Consider the following 18,586-nt stretch of genomic DNA (forward strand, 5'->3'; position numbering starts at 1 on the left):
TCCAGTGTTGGTTCTTTGAAAGTTCTATCACAGAGGTTAAGAAAGCCATCCCATTCCATTCTTTCGAACAGATATGCCAAACTGTCATCCCCAAGCTTTCTCATTGACTCCTCATGGTAGAACTTCGTTGGCCGGATTTCCCGATCATTAAGGTTGGATCGATATTTTTTTTATTTCCATGTTTGTGAGGGAAGGATCGCCTCCTTCATCCCCACCTTTCTTCCATTTACCGATTGCTTTGTGTGATGTACCGGCAACATTCTTTTTTGGATTCGGATCAACGATTAATCCATGGTTGCGTACTTGTGCCTGAGCTCTACCCATTCTTGAAGACCTGCAAAAGCAAACCCAATCCACACAATAATCCCTCTTCTCACCACTCTAAAAAAATATGACAATATTTAGACCGAACACAAACTATTTCAACAAATAATTTCACCCAACTTTCAACAATTTCAAACAACACCAACCAATTCCATTCGACAATTCCAACTAAAATTTTGCAAAAGTCTAGTTAACTTGAACGAGCTCCGACCAAAGTTTAATCAATTTTTCAATCAAATTTCCAAGCAAAATCAACCAAATTTATCAACTTCCAAATGACTTAGCCCACTGGCCCAAAACGTGTCCAATCAGCTTGTAGCCCACAAATCTTCAAGTTTTTTTTTTCAATTTTGGCCCGATTTATCCTCTCTAAATCATTCGCAACTCGTGTACTCACTCGTTCAATTATGCTCACATGTTCAAATATTCACCATTTTCTTCTAAATTCAATGTTCATCTTCTTCAAGCTTTCAAATATCATCAAGCCCATGATTTGTATCAACTCCATAAGTCTTCTAGCCTAAGATTCTTTATCGTCCTCCTAGTCCATTTGCTTTTCACACGTCCCGAACATCCCCACTCCGGTAGTCTCCTTAAAATCTGCAATTATGCTCGTGAAACTAGAAAGTATCTGAAATGGTCATAAAATAACAAAAAGGAAAAATATGCATGATGATAAGCTAAATTATGAATGAAATATGCTAAAAGTAAGCTATAAAAAGAAGCAAATAAAATGAAACTATCAGGGTTGTTGGAATACTCACTTACCTTTGGTGGAGTTTACTTATAACAACAGTTATCATGCTTGTATTGACATGGCTCCGTATGAGATGCTCTATGGGAAGAGGTGTCGTCCTCCTACTTGTTGGTTGGAGCCCGGAGAAAAACAGTTCACGCGTTCTGAGATCATGTAGATTACCGAGGATAAAGTGAAGATAGATCATGATCGTTTACCTTTCATTGGTTTCTTCGATCAAAACACCAAATCACCCAACACCCAGTTAAAACGACTCTCCCAACATTTCTGTTTCATCGCAATAAGAACCGAATATATGTCCAAAAAATCCATTCCACCACCATGTCAAGTGGAGGAATGTTTAAGTCCCACCATTGTCAAATATGTTTCCAAATAGAACATGTCACATGTCAAATTAAAAATAAAAGATTATGTGATTCTCAACCACACACCGGGAAAAGTAAGAATGAACATGCATACACATCTTAGCGAAAGGATCTATTTAAAGGCCTACAAACAAAAACTTTAATATTGATTGGAAACGGTTTATTCCATTGCCAGAGCCCTCTTGTTCTAATCTTTTTCTTAGCAACTGGCTTTCAGAAGTCTTGTTGCGAGGAAGATTAGAAACGCCTTACTATATTGAATTGAGAATAGTGGCATTTTTTCTGACTCCTCCTACTCCTTCTTCTCCTTTAGGATAGGATCGTTGTTTCAAGAAAAAAATATCCTTAATGCGACTGCGGGAAGGCTGTTCCTGCTACATTTCGCTGGGGAAGAAAGAAGGAATTGAGTCCTTTTGACTGGAAAAAGACCCGGAACCCCATACCCTCTCATTCACTTACTATAGGCCGAGGAGCGTAGATTCATCTTACTTTTTATAAATGGAAAAAGAGACATAGTTCCCCATTGTAAAGAAATGCTAGCCTATGAATGAGGATCTATTTCCTTCCATCCTCTCGCAAAGCTCGAGAACTACGTACCTTTTGCTTTTCCCACAATCACAAGCCCACTAGGCATAAAGAAAACAGAGGATCCCCGTGCCAAAGCAGGCAAATGACCAAAATAACTTTAAGTTTGATTCGATACATCTAGTCGTCTCTTCCACAAAGTCCGTTATAGTTAAACATCAAATATGTTGTCTTATATGATGTTTTTATATAAGACAACATATTGGTTGAACGCTATATTTCTTACAAGATACCACAATATTTCATACGAAATACTACGAATACTCTATTTCTTGTACATACAAACTTAATCTAATATTGTTAAATCAACAATTTTTGAAAGGACCACATTGCATATTTGGCTTTTGAAGGATAGAATGGTTGCTTTAATTTGTTCTTATGTTGAGAAGCCCACATTAGCATATTTGCCTTTTGAATGAGAGTGGTTTGCTTTTGTTGACTGCATCTTCAGCCATCTTTCATTCTTGATCAGCTGTAATCGTAATTTAAAGCTTAACCTTATATTTGACTTATTAAATCGGTGGTTAAATATTATAGATGGTGTAAGTTAATCATATTTTATTTTTATTTTTTTGTTTAATTTACGTTATTATACATGTTTTCAACTTTTAATCAGATATAATTATTATTTTTTATATCCTTAATCATATCAAATATTTTTAGATATCTCCAAATTTTGATTTTTTTATATAAAGAAGTTACGATTACCTTATCAAATATATATTCGCATTACTTACAAACAAGAGAATAAAATAGTTCGCTTAAACCATCTTTAAAATCTTTTTTCAGCTCAATTCATTCCACCCAATAAGACATTTCATACGATATCTTTTCCACTCGGATTATTTATCTAACAAAGAAAAAGAAACAAGCTATCCCCTTCATTACTTTTCAACTATTTGTATCCATATTAGTTCGTTAATAAAAGGTTATTGTTATAAAACGACAATCAGTAGTATTCAATTTGTTCTTTAGCTCATCCATTTTTCATTTTTACCTCCTAAGGCATAACAACCATTTTGGTATGGCAGAATTACAAAATTGAAATTCACTCAAACTGTGCAACAATAACAAGAATCCAAAAAAAAATTTATCAAGTACAATTGTGAACTAACATGACATTAACCCTCAATAAAAAAAAACTAAAACGAAACACCAAAACTGAAAAAATCCTTGATTTCTCCACAACCAAACTTTCACATCGCAAAACAAAAACTGGCATAAACACAATTAACAAATTTCTAATACTCCTTTTTGCTTTTTTTAAAGAATTTTGAAGTGTAACAATTATTTTGCAACATGCTTAACAAATACAACGATTAAACCAAAATACAAGTAAACAAATAAAAAGAATACAACTAAGAAAATAGCATATTCACGTTGTTTCAACAAATACGTATTACAAGGATTCATACAACTGTCACAAATTCTAGTCTTTTTTCCGATAGTAGTTATTTTTACATGTCAAGCTACTGAAAATCAACAGATCGTTATTATTCAAGGTTAGCTGCTTAATACTCCTTTTTAAGCATGTAATATCATATCTTCCACATCTTTTCCCACATCATATACCAAAATGACCGATATACCCTCTGGTTTACAACCAACAAAACTTGCCCATTTCTCACTCTATCCATCCACAAGCTAAGGGGTAGTTTGGTCAAAAATCAATACCACTGACTACCAGGTCCGCCGCCTTGAGCCGCCGCAAGTTTTCTTGGAACGTACGGCGGTCGGGCCTGGAGGCCGTTGGCGGAAACTTCTATGGCGGTTTCTACTTTGTCGTTTTTGCAGGCGGCTGAGTTGTTGCTCCGCCTTGGGTAAGAGGAGGCCGGAAGTGGAAATTGGGTGGGAGCCGCCACCGGATTATTTCTACCCGCCCTTCGTTGTTCAAGACTGTCTCCTGCTCCGGCGGCGGCAGCTGGTGGTGGTCCGCCGTTGTACCGCATCACCGAACCGACTACTTTACCTGGCCTTGCAGCACTCCCTCCTGCTAAATAAGAGAAACTTTAGTCCTAACTTTTATTTACAAAATTATTTTTTCCCTTCAATAAATAGAGGGAAAGAAAGACCAAAATACCCCTTGAACATTGGTCAAAAAAAGAAAAAGGCAATCAAACCTTGGATGGTTTGAGGAACTTGAAGAGGAAGTCTGTTCATTGGCATAGCAGAAGTAGTAGTAGTCATGTATTGCTTCCCGACTTCTTTGATTGAACATTTTGAGAGACCATTTGTAACTTCTACGGTCTCTTTTGGATATAGTACACAAGCCCTACACCCAATCAAAATTAACCAAACATATAATAAGTTTTTTTTTTTTTTTTTTATATTTATTAATAAGTAAAATAAATAAATAGATACCTTGGCAATGATGAAGATTGTTGCCTCTCTAGAGGTGCAGCTGAAGTTCCCTTGCCATAATGCTCCTCAAGATGAGCAAACTGTTTCTTGAATTGGTCAACAGCACTGTAAAACAAGAAATTTTTTTCATATGAGAAGGGCATTTACGTCTTTTGCACAATGCTCCCTCAGGGTGTGTTTGTTTGGTTACACGGGATAAAAGCTTTCTACAGCTATATTTTCAATGATTAAGAAATGAAGAAAAGGGCATTTGTGTCTTTTGCACGGATGAGAGAGGTCAAGAGCAAATCTCAAATCCCTTGTCCCACTTTGTTTGTACCATTGAAGACAAGAAGGGCATTTATGTCTTTTGCACAGACAATAGATCTTTTGTGATAGATAAAATTTTGTCCCACTGAAGTGAGAGGAGGGTATTTACGTCTTTTGCACAATGCTCCCTGAGGTTGTGTTTGTCACACACTCACAGGATATAGAACTGGCAGACAAGCTTTTTACAGCTATTTTCAATGATTAGGAGGGCATTTACGTCTTTTGCTTTTGCACAGAGAGGAGATCAAATCTCAAATCCCTTGTCCCACTTTGTCTGGGATGGACAAAAAGTTACAACTTTTGTCCCATTGAAGCCGAGAAGGATATTTACGTCTTTTCCACAGACAATAAATCAAAAACCAAGTTCTTGTCCCACCTTTGGGATGGATAAAAAAATTGCAAATTTTGTCCGATTGAAGTGAGGAGGGCATTTACGTCTTTTGCAAAATTATACATACCTTGGATACATGAAGCCAGTAGGTTCAGATCCATCCAAGAACTCTTTGAGCATATTGGGATGATATTCAAGAATCTCTCTATAAATCAATTCACGAACATCTTCTTTTGTAATTCTTCTTCTTTCAAACTCAAATTCCATTTTTGTTACAGGTTGAGCAGAAGGCTCCCTCTCAACCTTAGCAAGATTCTTGAAATATGGATCACATAAAGCCTAATAATACAAAACAACCAAAATTCTTCTTTTTAGTAAGAATGAAATATATACTATTTCATTAAGAAAAGGGTAAAATCGTAAATAAAAAGATATTACCTCCTCAGCAGTAGGACGATCTTTAGGCTCAAATGCAAGCATTCTTTCTAACAAACGAAGTGCAAGAGGATCAGCATTTGGGAACTTTTGTGAAAATGGAATCGGTTTTTTCTTCCTCATGCTGCTTAAGTATCTCCTTGCCTTCTCATTTCTTATCTGCTTGTATTAATTACATCAAAAGACTTAAATACCCTTGTCACAGATTACATGATTGTACTATGTTTCACTAATCAGACAAAACTTTAATAGGTTTTTTTAATTCATAGATGTTAATCGGACAAAAGCTGCAATTTTTTCTCCCACCTAAAAAGGTAGGATGCAAAAGACTTAAATGCCCTTGTTACAGATTACATGATTGTCCTATGTTTCACTAATCAGACAAAACTTTAATAGGTTTTTTTTAATTGATAAATGTTAATCGGACAAAAGCTGCAATTTTTTCTCCCACCTAAAAAGGTAGGATGCAAAAGACTTAAATGCCCTTGTTACAGATTACATGATTGTCCTATGTTTCACTAATCAGACAAAACTTTAATAGGTTTTTTTTAATTGATAAATGTTAATCGGACAAAAGCTGCAATTTTTTCTCCCACCTAAAAAGGTAGGATGCAAAAGACTTAAATGCCCTTGTTACAGATTACATGATTGTCCTATGTTTCACTAATCAGACAAAACTTTAATAGGTTTTTTTAATTGATAAATGTTAATCGGACAAAAGCTGCAATTTTTTCTCCCACCTAAAAAGGTAGGATGCAAAAGACTTAAATGCCCTTGTTACAGATTACATGATTGTACTATGTTTCACTAATCAGACAAAAGTTGCAAGTTTTTGTTAAACCTTATATTTTGTGTTTCAGGATTAAACCTCAAATTTATTTTTTGCTTGAAAAAGACCTTGTATTTTTTTTATTTTTTCCGAAAAAGCCCTCAACTTTGTATTTTTTTTCCAAACAAAACCTTCAACCTTATTAAATGCTTCCAAATAAACCCTCAACTTTTTTACTTTTTTTTTTTTTTTTAAATTTCACATTTTACAATTTTTTTTGGCAAAAAATGACTAAAAGGGCCAAATTGGGAAAAATGAAAAAAACACAATATATAAGGTTTTTTTTTTAGATTAACCTTTTCGTTAATGGGACAAAAGCTGCAATTTTTTCTCCCACTTAAAAAGGTAGAATAAGGTGGGATAAGGTGGGATGGAAAAGACTTAAATGCCCTCATTATCTAAAAAAAGTATGATTGTAAGATAAACATACCCTGGCTATGGCTTCAGGTGAAGGTGTTCCTAAAAGATCAGTCATTAAATCCAACTGATGAACAACATTTTTCCCGGGAAAAAGTGGTTTTCCTGTTAAAAGTTCTGCAAAAATACAACCAATACTCCACGTGTCTATGGCTGGTGTATACTGCAGAAAAAATGGTTTAACTTAATACCATGTAAGGGCAGAAATGGAATAAAATGAAAGTTATGACTTTTAAACCATTGTCATGTAAAAAAGTTAAATTTTCAATTGCAATAAATGCATGTAAGTATGTAACCATGTTAGTTAATGAAATTTTAACTTTACAAAAGGACAAAGTCAAACATAATAAAAAAATTTAAACATAATCCTGCAAACACATTGAATTAACATTTTCTAATTCAATTGTGGATCAAGAAAAGCATATACCTTAGAGAAAAATGATCCACACAATTCAGGAGCCCTATACCATCTTGTTGCAACATAATCCTGCAAACACATTGAATTCACATAATTAATTCAATCATAAATTATATAATTAAAAAAAAAGAAAAACAGATTACAATAATGGGAATACACATAGTCACATACTGTCCAAAATATTGCAGTAGGTGTATCATTGAAAGCAACTCTTGCAAGACCAAAGTCACAAATCTTGAGTTTACAATCCGCATTTGCCAATATATTTTTCGGTTTTAAATCCCGATGAAAAACATTTGCTGCATAAAATAATAAATATAAATCCAATATCAAAAGTCAAAAGTCGAAAGTCAAAATGAAACAGCATGTAGTAGGGAATTTGTACCTGTGTGAATGTACTTCAATCCACGAAGAAGTTGATAAAGAAAGAACTGATAATGTTCAGGGGTTAAATCGTCATTTGCTTTTATAACCTGATGTAGATCAGATTCCATAAGCTCAAAAACCACGTATATATCACGAAATTCTCTTCTTGAAGGAGGTAATAAGATGTGTTTGATTTCAACAATGTCTGGATGACGAAGAAGCCTAAGAAGCTTAATCTCACGCAAGATACGTGTGGCATCAGAAACATGTTCAAATATGTCATTTATCTTTTTTATTGCTACTTTTTCTCCAAGATGAGTATCGTATGCAGAGCATACAACTCCATAGCTTCCTTTACCAATGACTTCCTCTATTTTATACCTACTTCCTTCACCATATTCAGTGAAAAAATCTACTTCTGCAGATCCCTGTAAATTGTTCATAAGTATTAGCATTATAAGAACAATGTAACACATTTCTATTCTTCCCTGATTCCTTCTTAATCATTGACTAAAGTTATTCCATATGTTTAGTTCGTGTAATAGGTGATAAGTTGTTAGAAAGAAAAGATTTGATATCCAAGTTCGCATTACATGATTTGAGATGGTGTTGAAAGATTTGGTGTAGATGGTGTTGAAGCATGATACGATTTGAGATGTCTAAAATCTAGAAGAACATCTGGATCCAAGCTAAAAAATAGATCGAGTTTTAGGTATTGATCAATTTGTTACCATATCTATCGATTTAAGAAAGCAATCACACCAATCGTATCAAAACCATGCGTAGATAAACTGATCTTGATGACGAACAACAAAAAGTTGAATGATGTATAAGTAAATTTCCACATACTCTATCAAAAGTTTTATCAGATGAAGATGCGATTTTCGAACTCTGTTTTCTTGCAGTAGAAGTATAATAACATTGTATAACATTTTGAAACAAGGGAGTGATTTTCCAGTATTGAGTTAGATAAGGTTACCTTTCTTCTTTGATCAGACTGCATCACAGCGGCAAAGCATCAAACACCTAGCAGGCAACTAAATGAGAGCCAAATGATGAACTCGGTGAGATGAAAACTTAGTAGATCACAGACCAACAAGAACCTTATTCGCAAGAAAAGCTTTTAGATCTCACTATCATAAACCCAAAATGGATTTGCCAAAAATTCGTTAAATCTACGGCAACGAAGTCAATCAAGAACACAAAATCCCCAAAGTTGGTCAGGGAAAGGGTACAAGAGTTATTATTAAGCAATAAATTGAAATTTTCTTGGTCTGAGTTAGTCCTATAAATGAATTGAAGCGTGTAGGTTCTTGTCGGCGAAAGAGATAAAGGGTTTGAGCCGATGAAATCAAAGAATGGATCTATAATAACAAGAGATCGATGATGACTATTCTACAAGAACTATGTAGAAGCGGGAGATTTGACTGTATGTATGTAAAGATCAAAGGAACCCTTTTGGGTTTTTGCTCAAGTAGGCTTGTAGAGATGGAAATGAAGATGGATTTTGGATCTGGAGACAGATAAGGGATTTAGAATATCTAGAGACTGATACGCGTATGTATGTATATTTTTGCAACTAAAATAAAGGAAAACATATAATGGAAATGGGAGAACAACAATAAGACGACGAATCTTTACCCCTCATGAAGAGAGTAATAATAATAATTTTATTGATTTTACATGTCAAATATTTTAAGTTTTTGAATTTATTTAAATTTTCAATCGACTTATACAAAAAAGTTAATAAATTATAAAGATAATAAAATTTATTAATAAAACTTATTATATATATAATAAAGTTTATTATCTTTATAATTTATTAATTTTTGTTTAATAACGGTTCATTTGAGATTCTAAAAAAAATAGAGATCTTAAGACATCAGTCACACATTTCTCATTTGTCGTTCTTATATACCATCATAGCGGGGAGGTATAATGATAGACCTAGTGAAGAGGTATAATCATATATCATTATACAATGTTTATACATATAGGTCTAATTATAAATGAATATACATATATGTATGTTCATAAAGTGATTAATCATATATGAGTGATTAATCATGTATGATTAGGATGGTTGGTGGCGAGAGGAGGTGGTGGTGGCAAAGGTGGTGTGGTAGAGGTGACGGAGGTGGAAGTGGTGGCGAAGGTAGTGATGGTGGCGGCGGTTATGGTAGTGGGGAAGGCTGTGTAGGGAAAGAAACAGGTTGCGTTGCATAATCATTTATAAATATAACTCTCTTGATGTGTCGGTACGTTAGAGCGGCATATGAAAAATATATGACTGAGGTTGAGATCATGATTTTTCAAAAAATCTTAAAGGAGCCTACTTTTATATATACTGGGAGATATGGCTGTGTTTCGCCACAGGACGGAGGTTTTTTTTTTATTGTATTGACGGAAGTTTTTTTTTATTGTATTGACTGAGTACCAGAAACAACACTTAAAGTAACTACATAAATTAATAAACTAATTACCATTAAAAAAAAGCAAGAACACATGCATAAGAAGGATGTATATTTTTGTTTCGTCCTTTTGTTAGTAGAATAAATCCAAAAAAACAGTAAATTAAATAATAGAAAGATAGAGTCACACAACAGTTAAACACATTTTTCGTTCTTTCCAAAAACACTTTGCAAACCAAACAATTTTTTAGGGCTCACTTTTTATCGCGGTCAAAAAATGAAATTTGCCTAACTTATTCCACATTGAAGACTCTATCTTCTATTGAATGATGTAAGCAAGTAAAAAATATATAGTTTTTTTACTTTGTATTTTCTTAAGGCTTTTATAATGTAGCACAATAAATAACCTTCGAGGTGACTCCAATCGTGCTTTGTTTGATCTCTTTTTTGACCTATAGTAGTAAAAAAAAATCATATTATTTATTCGATATGATAAAATACAACCATATATCAACTAATGATATAATAAGAAACATATCACACATCATAAGTAAAATAGTCGGCAATACTTTTCCTAAAGTGCAAAATATCAAAATCTAGTTTGCAGTTTAAAAAACTTTGTAATTTAATTTTTTTGTTTTTCTAAAAACCCTACATTGTTTTCTATCTAACTTTTAATATAGTAAACACATAAATGCAATATATATATATATATATATATATATATATATATATATGAGAAAAGTGAATATACCCTTGAGGATATATAGGATTAGGTACCTAACAATCAAAACTACACCGTTTTGTCACTTATTTAATTCCATACTCTACTATCATCGAACACAAAATACCTTTCTGAGACTGATTGCACATCATTTGGGCAGCCCTCGTCGTATAGAGTCGTAGCCCTTCCCTGTTCGTCGATTATCTCACATGCGAAGCAAGGAATCTTCAGACCGACCGACGAGATGAGGCAGGCAGCCCCCCATCCTCTACTCCGTCGCAGCAAGGCAGCGAAGCGACAACAAACTTGGTATATCCTCGACTGAAATTGAAGAAATCATACATTCCATCTTTAATTTTATTTCATCTTATAACTCAATTCTTACACACAATCACACGGAAGCGGTATAATTAGGGCTCAAATTGTAGGATCAGTGTAGAAAATGGTGGTAACATGTGGATCTTTAGTACAATTAGGGCTCAAATTGTAGGAGCGGTGAGGCTTTCGATTCAAGAGATGCAATCTTTATACATGCTTGGGTAATCTGAAATCTCATGTCAGAACTTCTCAAATCATGTAAATTTTTTATATTCCTATGATTTTTGTATAAAATTCCTGTTTTCTTTTAGTCTGTGTTCACGAGAGTTGTACTCCAAAAAGTTGAGGTGTGTTGTACTCCAAAAAGGATCAACAAATCCCTTACCAATTCAAAGAGTTGGCATTTGTGACTTACCACATTCAAGAAAAAAAACAAAAACTAAAGATGAATATGAATAAGCTCATAATAATGATGTTTTTTTTAGTTTAGGCAAATTTGGGGATGTATAATTCCATCATTCTTATAGACTTTTATATATATCTTTCAAATAATATGTTTTTGGTTGTTTGCTCAAGGGACGTAGAGTAATGTTTTTGTATTGGAGTCTTATTAGCAGTGATGGAGATGGAAGTGGACAAAATGGTTTTTAATTTGAGTTCGGGCTGGAAGTGGACAAAATGGTTTTTAATTTGAGTTCGGGAAAAGAGAAGATCAACCAAAGTATTAGTATTATATGGTGAGATAGAATATATATACCGATATGTTGTTTATTTTGCAGGCTTCATTTTAGGAGTAAGACTTGAACATTTTCCATCCACTTTTTGCTATTTTAAAGTGTTGTTTTTGCAGGCTTCATTTCAGGAAAACCTTGTCTCTATTAAGTCATTTTATGAAATTGGCTTGTAGTTTTGGTAATTTTAGATGTGGTGTTCAGTGTGCTTGGCAAGTGTTTTTATTTGATCTAGTGTTTCATCTCAATTTAAGTAATCTGGGTTTTCACAGATACTCATTTTTTTTGTCTGTTTTTATTTTTTGTATATATTTGGCCCAGGTTATATATATCCCGGATTCTAAGTTTGCATTGGGATATGCATCTTTAAGTGACTACAACACCCAATCATTCCAACCAAAACAATTTGTCAGTGGACAACAGTAAAAAGATCACAAATCACTTATCAGAATGAAAGATTTTTTACTTGTTAATAAGGTTTTGGTTTTTGATTTAGGATTTATGATATATATTATTTTTTGTTGTAGGGTTAGCGTATCTGTCATGGCTCTTCCAGATCACAAATCACTGATCAAAAACAAAGGATTGTTGAAACTTGAAGAATTGAAGAATTATAGAAACTTTAGAATTGTAGGTGTGGTTGTTGTATAGCAGTGTGCTTATCTTTTTTTTTCAAAATGAAAAATATACTTATACTTATCATTTTTAATCAAAATTAGCAATTGAAATTCTTTGCTTTTGATCTTATTGTTTATGTGACATGAACTTTCCTATCCTTAAGTTCTTGAGGATTACCATCTTTGGCACATGAGCAAAATCGTCCAACAATTTTACAAACCATCAAACTTATATGTAGATTAACACAACACTAACCAAAATGACAGCCTACTTTCATTCTTAACCTCGAATTGCAGAAAAGTTTCGTTTTTAACCCAAAATAGCATTATACTTTTATTTTTTACACAAAATATTCTTATAATTTGGATTTTTTTCACAAAATATCATCGTACTTCCGTTTTTTCACAAAATACCCTCATAATTTCGTTTTTTCACAAAATACCATCGTAATTTTGTTTTTTTCACAAAATACCATCATAATATTGTTTTTTTCACAAAATTCCCTCATAATTTTGTTTTTTTTCTCAAAATACCATCATACTTTTGTTTTTTTCACAAAATACCCTCATAATTTTGTTTTTTCATAAAATACATTCATACTTCCGTTTTTTTCACAAAATAACCTTATAATTTTGTTTTTTCATAAAATATCATCATACGTCTATTTTTTTCACAAAATACCCTCATAATTTCGTTTTTTTCACAAAATACCATCGTACTTCCGTTTTTTTTCACAAAATACCCTCTTAATTTTGTTTTTTCACAAAATACCATCGTACTTCTGTTTTTTTCACAAAATACCCTCATAATTTCGTTTTTTTCACAAAATACCATCGTACTTCCGTTTTTTTCACAAAATACCCTCATAATTTTGTTTTTTCACAGAATATCATCGTACTTCTGTTTTTTTCACAAAATACCCTCATAATTTCGTTTTTTTCACAAAATACCATCGTACTTTCGTTTTTTCACAAAATACATCACACTTTCATTTTTTTTTTCTTAAAATATCCTCATACATGCATTTGAAACACATAGTGGCAACCAAATTTCAATTATAATCACACTAATCATAAACAATCAACAAATTTCATTCAAAAACATTAAAATTGTTAAGAAGCATCAATAACTTCTAGATTATTCATACATTGTTTGTGTCTAAAACATGAAAAATGTGCAGTTAACCAAAAAAAATGTCATGAAGCATCTAGTTTTTCTTTGCCCTCAGAAACAACACATCTCATCATTAGAGTTCTCAATCATGAAAACTAAATTATTATTATAATTACCTTTCTTTTTGAACAGCTAGTAGCATAATGACCCAATCCTTGACAGTAAGAGCATGTTCATTTTTAGGGGCTTCTAAAGAAGACTTGATTCTACTTGCAAGTTTAGGACGCCCTTTTGTAGTAACCGGACCAAGAGGATCATGGATAGATAACTGTGTCATCATATCTACTTGCGAAACTCCCATACAAGAACTTTGAGATGCATTCTCCAAGGACATATTTTTTTCGATTTGTTTGATCATTCAAAAGACTTATCAATATCGTATTGAGTTTTTGTATCTCCGAAGGGGAGTCCCTTGCTTGTTCAATTAGTTTCGTAAAATTCGAACGAACACAAAATAATGTGTAGGCACTAACTCCATTTTCATTATTTATTTCTCCGAGTCTGATACTAACACTACCCAGTTTGTACCTAGCATCAAGGGTCCATCGCGGTAAAATATAGTGACTCGGCAGTTCTTGAACATGCTTCTTCTTTATCACATATAAGTTATGCTTGCATAAAATCCCATTTGTCTCATACATAGAACACGAACATGTAATGCTGACTTGATTTAAAGAACGAAAGGTAACAATACACCAATATTTATTATCAACATCCAATTGCCCAACTCTATATGTGCTTTCTTCTGTAGTTTTTGTTATGGTCTCGTGAGTCAAATTGGTAATAGCTCCGGTCCATTCTTTTTTGAAAGTATCAAACATCTTTATAGTATAAATTTGACCTGCTTTTGCTTCGATTGGATGCACTGAAGAAAAAACCGGTCTCGAGTTCATAGTCTTGAAGTCTTCATCTTCTTCGGCAGCCCTTCGTGACTCAACTGCTTTGTCGTATTGTACAATGAATTCATTTAACATGGTCCTCGAGTTAACAAATCCATCAAAAAATGAATTGATACTCTCACTTCGTCCGGTTGTGGTCATGCCAGCAAAGAAAATATCCTTCAAGAAGGGTTTAGCCCAATGTATACGTTGGTTATACATGTCACTAAGCCAACAATTGCTTTCCAATTCATACTTAATTCGCATATCTTCCCATGTTGCTTCAAATTGTTCAACGGTGTCACTATTTACCCATTGTCCGTGTGTCTCTTGAAAATCACTGTAACGGGAAACATATGATCGAAGGTGCTCAGTTTCATGCTTCCTAATATGCCATGAACAAAAGCGATGTCGAGTATTTGGAAACACTTTTCTTATTGCATTGCCCATAGCTTTGTCTTGATCGGTAATAATTGCCTTCGGATACTTGTCAAACATACATTTGAGGAAATGTTCAAATAACCATTCAAATGTCTCTTCCTTTTCATTTTCAAGCAATGCTCCACCAAAAAGTATAGAGTGCCCATGATGATTCACCCCAGTAAAAGGAGCAAAAGGCATCTTGAATTTGTTAGTCATATAAGTGACATCAAACACAACAACATCTTGATCTACCATCAGCCCAAAAGATATTTTTAGGATAACCATCATCAGGCAAATCCACGACAAAATACTGGTCACTGTCAACTAATGTTTTATCTTGAAAATGTTTTATAAGTCCATAAAACTCCTTATCTCTATGTTGTTTTCGATGCTCAGATAAAACATCAGCACATTGCTTTGAAGTTACATCAACTACATTTGAGATTTTCAGTGTATTAACAGCCCTTTTAATCTGAGAAGGTTTCAACCCTGCTTGACCAAATTGCACCATAAGAGATTTACCTTCTATTGAACGGTGAAAATTGCTATGAGATCGATGCTTCATCACCTTCATAGGTGTCATGGTCAAGTCGTGATTGTGTGTGTCATTAAACGAGTCCACCAACCATTTTCCATCCTCCTGTCTTGTTATTCGAAGCTTTGCCTGGCATCCGGTTCTAACATCTCTACGACGTTTTTTCTCATTTTCACTTGAATCATTTTTGTCCATCCGTTTGAAACCTTCTTTGTTGCATACATATATCTTCCGAAAAGGCTCATTTGTTTCAGGATTTTTAATTATGTCATCTCTACATATACCAAAGCCATGCAAAAATGAATAATCATTATAAAATGTATAGGCATCATCGGGTGTATCAAAAACCTTTCTCAGTATCCTTTCATCATCAACATCATCTTTGTCAATTTCAATGTTCACACCGAAATCGTTAAGTTCTTCTGATTCATATGTTGCTTCCACGAAATTGTTTGTGTCAACATTTTCATTTATATATACAGTTCTATAGCCTGATCAGCTGCTTCAGTTTCAAACACCATGGCCTGCACAAAACCACAAGTAAAAGACAATAAGAATTTGACCCTATTAATGTCATGCCAGAAACTTTTTAGAGATGTCCTAACTTTTTCATTATATCAAAAGCAAAAGCAACTTGAATATGAACAAATAACAAGTGGCCAATGTGTTATTCATCGATAGCACCCTCTGCCTAAAATTAATTATTCTACATTGAGAGTTCGTGCACCTTCACCGACTCTATATCATCAATTAGCATTCAGAAATCATGTTGACTTTGTGTTTCTAATTAATTTACAAACTTGACAAGGACTTGTCTGGTGTATTTTTATTACATTGCTCCTCAATATTATCATCATAGGTAGGTTTAGGTGCATATAGTAGTAGATTGGTTCTTTTGGAATGTCCCATGCTGAACGTAATTTCTACCAACCAATAACCGGGCTAACTATAACACAATCAACTTAATCAAGGGTGTCAACAATCGATATACCTGATGGAGGCGAGTTGCTATTTATGGCGTTTCTCCTCTGTGAAGCGTGTACTAATATCCAATTTTCTAAATTCGGTTTTTTTTATGATTTCTATCCGTGAAGCAGACAGTTAACTATATCTTCAGCGTTTTTTTTATGATTTCTGTGAATTTCTCATTGCTGAAATAGAAAGCATATAACCAATTTTTTTTCCAGAAGGACGATCAAGGGAAGTGCCGACTGCCGATCAAGGAACAAAAAATCGAAGGAATTGAGTATAAGGAAACACGTACCAAGAAAAAGGAAATTGTTTTTTGTTTTTTTATTTTCAGAAAATTAAACCATTTAACAAAACTACATAGTTTTGATTATGTGGGTACCTAATCTTATATACCCTTAAGGGTATATTCACTTTTCCCTATATATATATATATATATATATATATATATATATATATATATATATATATATATATATATATATATATATTGCCAAATGTTTACATTCAAGTTAGGTTGTAATTAGGTGATTGTGATTGAATTTGTACATTCAATATGGGAACATAGAGTACAAAAATGGTAGCCAACATGAGATATTTGAATAAAGGATTAAATGCAAGAAATGTCATTGGTCAAAGTACAATGGTAACTAAGTATATTATTCAAAGAATAATGTTATAATACACAAATAAAGTGGAAGTATATGATGTAATAATAATAAATGAAAGTAGGAGGCTAATACACAAATTATGAAAGTGCATTGTTATTTCTTGCATTTAGCCATTCATTCATTTATCTCATGTTTGCTAGCATTTTTGTACTCTACATTCCCATCTCGAATGTACAAAATCAATCACAATCACCTAATTACAACATAACCTGCATGTACAAATTTGGCAATATTTTTGTTTTTTGTTTTTGCATTTATATGTTTATTATAGTAAAAGCTTGACAAAAAAACAGTGTAGAGTTTGGGAATGATTTATACAATTTATTGATGACACAGAAGAAAGGGTTTAAGTAACTAATACTCTTTGTGTAATGAATTTTACGTAAAGGGTCACTACTTATAAAAGATATGAAATGAATGTAAGTTGCTTTTATTTATTTATAAATGGTGCAAAAAGAACATTAAAAGATCATGCCTGCCAAAAATATTACGCGAATGATCCCTGGAAGTAAGTGTCTTAGTAAAATAAATCCTTATTAATTAGAACATAGTTTAATATGTAATCACATTTGATTTGGTAATATAATTTTAAGAAAACTGAAACACTTATGGTTTGGGTTATTGACTATAAACATAAATGAATACATTGTATACCTTGTAGGATACTTGGTTGCCTCTAAAGTTGTTACCTCTGAGCACCCTTCGAAAAAAACACAAAACATGAAATAAATTGCTAGATTAGCATTTATAGTCTAGTATAACATAAAAATTTAATAAAATAACTTATTTTTTAGGCATATAATACCAAAAAAAATGTATCAAGAAACTGAGAAGTAAACCTGTAAGAACCACTTGCTACCCGTTATTCATCTCCACTCAACCAACATTCAAACTTGTCAAATATAGAATCGTTTTCATATAAGTCTCACAAGTGAAGAAAATATAAAGAATGATCTGGCCTTATTTCATAATACGAAAATCATTGTGGTAACTGAAATTACAAACAGGTGATTTTAAAAAATCTTTATGGATAAAAAATATGCAAATGAAATATTTTAAAATAAGCGCCTTAAAGTAAAATTCACTTAAGACAACTCATGTTCATCCCAATTTGCGAGTTGCAGAATTGCCTCTATACTCTTCAGTTTTGCCAAGAGCCACAAAGGGTTCCCGGAAGACTCCAAAATGCTCTCCAGTTTTACTTATGAACACTCCAGATCATGAATTTGTGTTTTGCCTCCATGGTTCCAATTATGCCCATGTCACAACTTCACTGTAGAACCATTGTTCTCCTTCAATATTTCCTATTTTGACTTTAATCCTTGAATTTGTGCTTACCTTCAACTTAACCTTCAACTTTCCAATTATGCCCATACATGTCAAACTCTTTAACCATATGATGTCCTTTAACTTTCCAATTATACCTTTTCCTCTCAAATATGTTTAAACTTTTGTCAATCTATTTTGACTATTCTCTTTTCCAAGTCTAAATTTTGAGCTTAAACTTCAATTTTCAACTGTGCCCCTGCCCCCAAGTCAAATTATAAGTCAGATATGTATATAAGTCATATTATGGTTAGGAAGCAAAGTTAGTACCAATGATAGCACTCTACTTATGTTTCTTTACACATAGAAGT

The 18,586-nt window shown here is 33.1% G+C and overlaps 3 protein-coding genes across 6 annotated transcripts; all 3 read right to left on the reverse strand.

Moving 5' to 3' along the window:
* Positions 1–3,390: 3,390 nt before the first annotated feature.
* MPK16 (mitogen-activated protein kinase 16) lies at positions 3,391–9,068 on the reverse strand. Of its 4 annotated transcripts, none has more exons than XM_079060041.1 (10): positions 8,477–9,068; positions 7,517–7,925; positions 7,303–7,430; positions 7,141–7,200; positions 6,727–6,876; positions 5,471–5,626; positions 5,160–5,371; positions 4,393–4,497; positions 4,152–4,303; positions 3,391–4,024 (listed from the first exon to the last, which is right to left on the reverse strand). In XM_079060041.1, the coding sequence occupies exons 1-10, from the start codon at positions 8,498–8,500 to the stop codon at positions 3,699–3,701; spliced, it is 1,722 nt and encodes a 573-aa protein (XP_078916167.1). In that variant the 5' UTR covers positions 8,501–9,068; the 3' UTR covers positions 3,391–3,698. The 4 variants fall into 4 exon arrangements, with proteins under 4 accessions (XP_078916167.1, XP_078916168.1, XP_078916166.1 ...); XM_079060042.1 differs by having other exon boundaries at positions 3,391–4,021; positions 8,477–9,067; XM_079060040.1 differs by lacking the exon at positions 8,477–9,068 and having other exon boundaries at positions 3,391–4,021; positions 7,517–7,955.
* A 4,343-nt stretch (positions 9,069–13,411) lies between these two features.
* On the reverse strand, positions 13,412–14,989 carry LOC145127164 (protein FAR1-RELATED SEQUENCE 5-like). Its single transcript, XM_079062412.1, has 3 exons — positions 14,125–14,989; positions 13,589–13,754; positions 13,412–13,457 (listed from the first exon to the last, which is right to left on the reverse strand). Exons 1-3 carry the CDS (start codon positions 14,987–14,989, stop codon positions 13,412–13,414), a joined length of 1,077 nt encoding a protein of 358 aa, XP_078918538.1.
* A 10-nt stretch (positions 14,990–14,999) lies between these two features.
* LOC145127165 (protein FAR1-RELATED SEQUENCE 5-like) lies at positions 15,000–18,323 on the reverse strand. Its single transcript, XM_079062413.1, has 3 exons — positions 18,288–18,323; positions 15,789–15,832; positions 15,000–15,582 (listed from the first exon to the last, which is right to left on the reverse strand). The coding sequence occupies exons 1-3, from the start codon at positions 18,321–18,323 to the stop codon at positions 15,000–15,002; spliced, it is 663 nt and encodes a 220-aa protein (XP_078918539.1).
* Between the last annotated feature and the right edge of the window lie 263 nt (positions 18,324–18,586).

Source organism: Lactuca virosa, chromosome 7 (genome assembly GCF_052849685.1).
Source record: "Lactuca virosa cultivar CGN04683 chromosome 7, Lactuca_virosa_CGN04683_v6, whole genome shotgun sequence".
Lineage (NCBI taxonomy): Eukaryota > Viridiplantae > Streptophyta > Magnoliopsida > Asterales > Asteraceae > Lactuca > Lactuca virosa.